Here is a 9,149-nt window from a genome sequence, read left to right as displayed (position 1 = left end):
CCCAACCACAAGCTTTGGAACTCCATACCTTCTCTGTCTTTCCCAATACCTATAACCTAGCACATTTCATGAGACAGGTCTTTCACATCCTCAAAAATTTGTAAATGCCTTCCTTTGTCTTTTCTTTTACTGCTTCATAATTCTCTCTATTTCAATTATGGCCCAGCTTTGATGAAGACTTTTGGAGCCTTTAACATAAAAAAAAGTGGTCATTGTTTCTTTGTTCTTGAAGCTACCATGCTAAACCAGGAAAAACAATCAATTGAAGAAATCTTACCAACTACAACATCGGGAAGCTTAAAAACAAATTCCCTGACTAACCCCTAACCTGTTGTGCAAATTTTAAACTCAGATACCACGAAGATGGTTTACCTTTGATAAAACATCTTGTCTGTAGCCCTAACTGGTGGTAATGCTACTGCTACAGATTCATTACACACTGGGTCTGTGCACCAGACCAGACCCTCTGGTCAGAAGCCTCACCTCTCACTAGTGGTTTCAAATACATATAAATGAGCACACGCTTGGTACCCTCTCAATGTTCAATGAAGAGGGGAGCACTGACATGGTTTAACTACACTTCATTGTCTCTAAATTAGTTTTCTTTAATTGCACATAATATATGCCATAAAAGCAAAAGATTAATGAAACATGCATTACTTGTACTCAAGATGAGCTTGCATGTTCTAATGGTAGCGAGCCACTAAAAAACAAAATCTTGTTTGAAGGCCTTCACAAGACAACACTCAATAGTACCTGACCTTCACTTGGATGATGTTTTTTTGAAAGCTATCCCGAAAATAATTACAGCAGGGAGCAACTTAGGACCATCTGCTGATGGTTTCTTGAAATAAAATAGCAAGAGCATTAATATCAGTCACCAAAATCAATTATTCACCTGTGAGAGTGTCAGGTGCCCATAATTTATTATCACACACACACAAAAAAAAATTTACCTTTTTGTAAAATAGCTGATATGCAGTATCTCGGCTAAAAGTTCGAGTGAGGTTGGTGATGGCTGAAAATGTGGTATTGGTCACTCTTTCATCATTGAAGTTGTACCATCCACCAAGTGCTCCATACCTGATACACAAAAAACCCAGTTAGTTATGAAACATTTACCTATGACACTTTGCTTCAGCCACTTTGTTACATGGCAGAAAGCAAATTTCAGCAGACTGTTAAGTTTCCACACTATATGGTAATTAGACATTGCCGTACTCTTGCATTAGGTTACACCATGAGTGAAAAGTCACCTTTGGTGAGGCTGTATCATTAGGAGTACTGTCTCATTAAAGAATATATCACTACTGAGGAGACATTTCCCGGCTACAGGAAACAGTGCAGCCTTGGGCTGCAAGGGCCTCTAGAAAGAGGCCCTGGGTAACACCTAGACTCCCTTAGAAAGAGATCCCTTGGTAATTACAAATAAATGAAATATAGTGTGAAACAAAGGATTTGGAGCATAAATTAATTTGCAGTTACAAGGTCATTCCCTCCTCAGCAGCATACTCCTACATGCTATTCAAAATACAGGACATGATTACATGAAAGACTACTTTCTATCTGAAGGGCTGTATCAAAGGACTGAAAGCACCAATAGACCAATACATCTTTTCTAGAGTTTTAAGTACCATAAATGCTCTTTTGTGGTATAGCATGATCCATAATTACTTAACAATTAGTGTAATGTCTCTTAACTGTAGGTTCCACACCATCTCTCAAATCTTAGCTCCAGATACGATCTACCAAGTCTTCCGAAGCTTCTGGAACAACAGCTCTGATATGCAGATGATATGTACTAACATGATTTCCATTTGCTTACTTCAGGACAGATGAGGGAAGGGGGTTGGGAGATTCTGCAATACATCAAATCCTCATACAATCTGAGGACCCCTCTTATAAGGCTCCTGCAACTTTAAAGCTGCACTCCTCAGGAGTCAAGTCATTATGAGGCTGTACTTCTTTCTGTCCAATGATAATGAAATAGCAACTCCCAATGCTACCTCTTAATTGATGAAAAACATACAGTATCCTTTCAGGTACAGTTCTCAATCTGTTTTCTATTCAGTATCTTGAGTCTTGCATTACAAATGCCTAATTATCATAAAGGATATTCAATGTCACCTAACTCGACATGGAAAGTTTACACTGTGGGTGAAAAGTCACCTTCAGCAAGGATGTATTATCATCAATGGGTGGAAAGTTGTCTCATCAAGGGCATGCTGGCTAAAAAACTATACAACTTTCGTGCTTCTGCATGCAGCACAGTCTCAGAGGTGCAAGAACCTCGTAAAAGGAGTCCAGGGGTTGTATGAAGTTTCAAAAAAAGGTGACTAATATAATAACTAAAAACAGCGCAAGTGAAAATTCAATCAGCTCAATGAATCTTGTGCTAATACAAAAATCTGTATCAAATACCAAAATCTGTATGAAATCCATCCAGTACATTTTCCACTGGAACCCCATAATTCACAACACCATAATGCATAAATCCCACCCAGTGTGAAAAGACAAAGAAAAGTTTTATATTCTTTCTCAAACAACTGAACACTATCACCACTGCGAAAATTTTCTAAATCATGAGCTGCAGCTGTTGCACGTGATTTGCAAAAGCAATGACCTCTAACACTATTTCAGTAAACCAATTTCAAGACTGCATGACCTGTTACACTAGATTTTACCACCCATGTTGAAGCTCTTTTGGTACTCAGTGATTTGTTAGGCATAAGACATATCCATTACTGAACATTGAGGCCTGGCTTAAGGAATAGCATCACTCCTTTCCTGAGAAGGCCTTTAATAAGTCTAGAAAGTCCTTGCAGGACTAAGCGGATCTGAAGAATCATACAAAATTAGTCTTTGAACACACAAAATGCCCTGAATTAAGTTAGCTCATTTATGTCTACAGAGCCATTAATAAATTAAATAAAATGTCTGAACTTGCAGTTTCTCTCCTCCAACCCGAACGCCAGACATTTCTGGAATCAAGAATGGATGGGGATCTATCAAACAATGTTATATTTGCTAATAATTATCTAAACATATTTCTTTTTCATTTGTTAATGGACGGGGTTGTTAGGGAGGTGAATGCAAGAGTTTTGGAAAGAGGGGCAAGTATGAAGTCTGTTGGGGATGAGAGAGCTTGGGAAGTGAGTCAGTTGTTGTTCGCTGATGATACAGCGCTGGTGGCTGATTCATGTGAGAAACTGCAGAAGCTGGTGACAGTTTGGTAAAGTGTGTGAAAGAAGAAAGTTAAGAGTAAATGTGAATAAGAGCAAGGTTATTAGGTACAGTAGGGTTGAGGGTCAAGTCAATTGGGAGGTGAGTTTGAATGGAGAAAAACTGGAGAAGTGAAGTGTTTTAGATATCTGGGAGTGGATCTGGCAGCGGATGGAACCATGGAAGCGGAAGTGGATCATAGGGTGGGGAAGGGGGCGAAAATTCTGGGAGCCTTGAAGAATGTGTGGAAGTCGAGAACATTATCTCAGAAAGCAAAAATGGGTATGTTTGAAGGAATAGTGGTTCCAACAATGTTGTATGGTTGCAAGGTGTGGGCTATGGATAGAGTTGTGCGCAGGAGGATGGATGTGCTGGAAATGAGATGTTTGAGGACAATGTGTGGTGTGAGGTGGTTTGATCGAGTAAGTAACGTAAGGGTAAGAGAGGTGTGGAAATAAAAAGAGCGTGGTTGAGAGAGCAGAAGAGGGTGTTTTGAAATGGTTTGGGCACATGGAGAGAATGAGCGAGGAAAGATTGACCAAGAGGATATATGTGTCGGAGGTGGAGGGAACGAGGAGAAGAGGGAGACCAAATTGGAGGTGGAAAGATGGAGTGAAAAAGATTTTGTGTGATCGGGGCCTGAACATGCAGGAGGGTGAAAGGAGGGCAAGGAATAGAGTGAATTGGAGCGATGTGGTATACCAGGGTTGACGTGCTGCCAGTGGATTGAATCGGGGCATGTGAAGCGTCTGGGGTAAACCATGGAAAGCTGTGTAGGTATGTATATTTGCGTGTGTGGACGTATGTATGTACATGTGTATGGGGGTGGGTTGGGCCATTTCTTTCGTCTGTTTCCTTGCGCTACCTCGCAAACGTGGGAGACAGCGACAAAAAAAAAAAAAAAAAAAAATTTCTTTTTCATACATATTGGCCATTTCTCGCATTAATGAGGTACCATTAAGAACAGTGGACACATTCCAATGTACACATTGAAATCTTCATCCTTTACCTGAGGAAATAATACATCAAAACAAGACAACCGATTTTGTGCCCAGAATAGCCAGTTCTGTGCCTAGAACAGCCGGTGCCATACAATAGCCTGCTCTGTACCTACAACAACTGTTACCATGTCTCAAACACCCAATGTCATATGGGAACAGGAAACTGAAAAAAGGACTGTAGCAGATGGAATGAAAATAATCCATGGTGGACTGATGAGACACTCACTACCACAGCACTTCGTGCATTCTAAGATACATTAATAATAACTTAATTTCCCCACACACTGAAATGAGCATTCTATCTTTTAAAATTTACCTCAATATAGAGGTACATCGCCAGTAAACTAATCAAGCAATCACTACCCTTTTGAGTAAAAGCTAAGCTTTGCAACCAGGACAAACAAGAATATGGCCTGCGCTATCATTATTCACCAAAATAGCATTTTCAATAACATACATTTACGTACTTCTCAAAACAAATACCTCTCAGATATTCTACTTCTATTGTCTCTCTATGTATCTTCATTAATAATATTTACTCTTGTTTTGTTCAGCACTAACAATAAAGAATGTACTAACTTTCTCTAGCACAGAATATAACTTTAATCATGCTTGCCTTTTCTATCCCAACAAGCTAGCATCAGGAACTGAACCTTCAATGAAATACCCTCACCTTCCTCATTCTGTTCTCATTTCTAGAAAGTAATCATACAGGAAAAGAGGAATTCCAGTCTCCCCACTCCTACCCCTCTGTCAACATGTACAACATGCAGGAGACCTATGGTTAGTATTCTTTCTTCCCTGCCACCAGGGAGAATAGAATGTAACATGCATGAGCACGTAAGCTTATACGAAGCCTTGGCACTAGCAAGCTGAGGTGGCACTGTAAACATATCTTAAATATGCTACAATTGGTTTGTATGTTTCTCATGAATGTGCAAGAAATCCAAAGTAAGGGCAAATGGCCGAAAATGTAATAATGAAATGGTGCAAAATCCAAAACTTATGAAGGATTATCAGTCATATACATATAACTTTATTAATGGTTCATATACTAGATACAGATCTGACACAAAAACATTTGGCCCTAAGTTTTTCATATATCAATCTGGCATGTAATAAACAAAAAATGAAAAGTAAAACCATAAGGAGAATGTTAAGTAATAAACAAAAAATGAAAAGTAAGACCGTGAGGAGAAAGTTAACAATGTGAGTGATCAAAGTACCAGTAACTACAAGCCTTAAATGATAGTGCAAACCAAAAATTCTGTTCTAATCATGTCTTATATAGCAGGCATGGCAATGACACATACAAAATTATTCTTTTATGTTATAGTACAATAAAACCTAATCTAAACAGATCAAAAAGGACGCACCTTTCTCTAGCTGATTCTGGCAAGGATGCAATGGAGGAATTACGAGCATAGCAGTAGTAGTGTCCTCCTTCAGATGAAAAGCCTGAATGTACCACCACCCCATAAAGTGCGTAGCGTGCATATGTCACCTCTTGCTCTTCCTCGCATTCATCTTTAGAGGTCATGCAATCTGATGATCCTGAGCTGATTGGATATTCTACAGAATCTTCTTTTGGTAGATTTGTTGTGGGTGTATAGCTGCAACTTGGTTGAGGACTCTGCTGATTGGACCACTGGTCGTCACACGGTAAACTGTTTCCACTAAACAAATGAGAGTCATCTACTACTGTGTTTACAAAGTCAGTCTGCGAACTATCACTACTGCTATAGCTACAACTAGCTTCTGAATTAAAGTCTGTGGAGTAACTACAGCTTGGCTGTGAAGCACTGTATGAACTGCTTATATTAGATACACTGCGTCCATTATGCGAACTGTCTTTAGACCCAGATACACTTCCTCTTTGTGAACTACTACAGTCACAGGAGCTGCTGCTGGCAGCTTGTAAACTACTGGAGATAGCCTCAGTACCACTGCTGGAACTGAAGGTAGCCTCTGCACCACTGCTGGTACTGTCAGAACTCTTTCTGCCAGCCTTTGAACTTCCTTCGGTGCTACGATAACTGCTGCTGCTTGCCTGTGAACTGCTGCAATGTTCCTCTGAGGTGCTACAACTTGCCTGTGAAGTGGTGCTGGTAGCATGTAAAATGCTGCAGCTTGCCTGAGAGGTGCTACTTGAAGTTTGCAAACTGTTGCTGGTAGCATGTAAAATGCTGCGACTTGCCTGAGAGGTGCTACTCGTAGCTTGCAAATTGTTGCTGGTAGCATGTAAAATGCTGCAACTTGCCTGGGAGGTGCTACTCGAAGCTTGCAAGTTGTTGCTAGTAGCACGTGGACTGCTACTGCTTGCCTGGGAACTGCTGCTGGTCACCTGAACACTACTGCTGGCTGGCTGTGAATTACTACCACTGCATTTTGCCTGAGAGGTGTTGCTACAGCTTGCCTCTGAACTGCTACAAGTGACTTGTACGCTACTCCCCGTAGGCTGTGAAATACTTCCAGTATATGAACTACAAGAGGCCTCCTCACCATTTCCATTATATGTAGAACTATTTCCATGTGAGTACATTCCACTAATTGCATCACAATGACACTGTGAATTACGATCACTGTAGGTGCTACAACTAGCTCCAACATTAGTTCCACCTGAAACACTAACACTAGGCTGTGAAATGTGTCTACTGGATGTACTACTAGCTAAAGAATTAAGTCCACTTGTGGTTTCCGCAGGTTCTCCAGTGGGCCTTCTGTTTTCATCAGCAACAGCAGACACCTCAGTTACACCACCAGCAGATCCTTCACACCTATTAGTAACATCGTCACCCAAAAATCCCCTGTGTTGAGTACTTAATAGGAAGCAAAAGTTCTTCTCCAAACTCTACGTTAGTAAACACTTTCTGCCGCTGACTTCTGGCAGTGTCATAGTAAAATCTGAGTTGGGTTAGAATAAGATGTTCTGGGGGTTCTAGGATCTGAATGGACCTCTCAGCATCTTGTTTTCCACCACACCTCTCACATTCATATTGATTTTCTCCTGTTAACCTCTCAGAAGTAAGGTAACTGGTGATCATGTCTTCAATACTTAGATCAGCTGGGTTCTGTTGATGCTTTCGCCTACACATTCGATCTGGATTTCTTCTAATAGCACTGGCAGCATTATAACGGTCAGTGTCTTGGAACGCTAAATGAATATCTGTAAAGACATCTTTGTGTATGGACTCAGTTTTACACTGTAGGCACTTGATACAAGTTGCTAACTTTCCACCAAAGACTTTGTGAACTAAACTAACAAAATACTCATTTTCCGAGTCCTCATTATTTGAATTTTCTGTCACTACTTCTTCAATTGTTAAACCCCTGTTGCTTGTAAACACCTCCTTCTGACATGGGCTGCTTGGGTTAGGGCTACTTATGTGCAGTTCAACATCTTCAGCCAGGTCGCCACTGATTCCACTATCTGAACTATTATCAATGTCGGATGTCATATCTCCCTTGGGAGATTTTAAGGTCTGTCTATGAACTCCCTCAGGTGTCATATTATGCTTTCGCTTACAGTTAATCATTTTGGGAACATTTTCGGGAAGAAGTTCCATTTCTACCACATCTGATCCACCCTCACTGTCCCGAGGTGCTCCAACACCTGTATTCTTGTCATCAGATACATTTTCCACAACTCGATCACTTGTTCCTCTAACACACTTCATCCCCTCATTAGATTCCTCTGTCATGTCTACATCAGAAGATTCTTGTAACATTTCTTTTCTATTAGACTCTGAACCATGAGTTCTTGTTTCTATCTGATTAACACCTTCCATTGGCTCTCCTTCTAAATACTCTTTAAAATCTCTGACATGCATAGCAACATCAAACTTTTTCTTGTCAGAATTCTGAGTACCTTCTAACGGATCTACATGCCTATCTGACCCACAGAACACATAATTATTTCCGTAACTGGATTCTTTTCTTGGCAAGCTCCCATGACTAAGGAGAATGCCTTGAGTATCTCCACAAGCCTCAGCTTTAACTGTCTGATCTGTATCCACAAAATCCTCTGTTGCTGAGTCATATGGCAGGGGCTGAAGGTCTGAAGCCAAGCTGGCTGTTTCACTCTCAATGATGACCCTTTCTCGGTACTCAGGAAGTGTCTGTCCTGCACGCTCCTCTTCATGAAGGGTTATCATCAAGTGCCTGAAAATAATTTAATTCCCAGTTATCACAAAAAGCTATTATATCACTTACTAATGAAATTACCAAGTTATAACAAACACCCTATAATGAAATTACCAAGTTATAACAAAGAGCTAATCAATGACCAAACATCTAATAATGACATTAACAAGTTATAAGAGAGCTCATCAGTCAACAAAGCACTTACTAATGAATATACATTATACATTACACATAAATAGTGATTAATCAATTCTCTTTAAAAGTGTCACTAGCAGACAGCAAGCAAGTAGTTCGAGCAAGGGCCACACAGATACTTACAATCAAAGAGATAGAAGTTTTCCAGGACCATAACTAGAATCTTTACCATCAACAAAGGCACATTGTAATGAAACAAAGAAAAAAGGGAATCTTCAGGCCAAGGTTCATATCTTTACACTCTTTCATCCATCCCACAACTCTTTCAGCAGCAGTGCCATCCCCTCCTTTGCTACGAACCTCACACTAACCCTACATTTTTATCCCAGGACATTCCAAAACTATCTATTCTCCTACCCTTTAGCTTAGTTTCACTCAAGGACAAAACATCTAAAAATATCAGGTGAAAATATACAAGAGCCCTGCAAGATAGATAGAAAGACTTAACAATATTCTACCAAAAGAATTAAGAAGCATACATGGGACAATTAAAGAACCATCTAAAAAACACTTGATCAAGGGATGAAGTCAGTTCGCAATAAACACAGATTAATACGGAAATTTCATGGCAACGGAGAGAAACAGCAT

At 40.0% G+C, this 9,149-nt stretch overlaps 1 protein-coding gene across 1 annotated transcript in view; it reads right to left on the bottom strand.

Annotated features, from left to right (window-relative positions):
* The window catches only part of LOC139767484 (uncharacterized), a 52,822-nt gene that overhangs the window by 18,737 nt on the left and 24,936 nt on the right, over window positions 1–9,149 (bottom strand). The window contains 3 exon segments of the mRNA XM_071696907.1: window positions 957–1,083; window positions 5,600–7,029; window positions 7,031–8,384. Coding sequence (XP_071553008.1) covers window positions 957–1,083; window positions 5,600–7,029; window positions 7,031–8,384 — 2,911 coding nt within the window.

This window comes from Panulirus ornatus, chromosome 61 (assembly GCF_036320965.1).
Source record: "Panulirus ornatus isolate Po-2019 chromosome 61, ASM3632096v1, whole genome shotgun sequence".
Lineage (NCBI taxonomy): Eukaryota > Metazoa > Arthropoda > Malacostraca > Decapoda > Palinuridae > Panulirus > Panulirus ornatus.
Note: the sequence above shows the minus strand (reverse complement) of the source record. Positions and strands in the feature narration are given on the sequence as shown.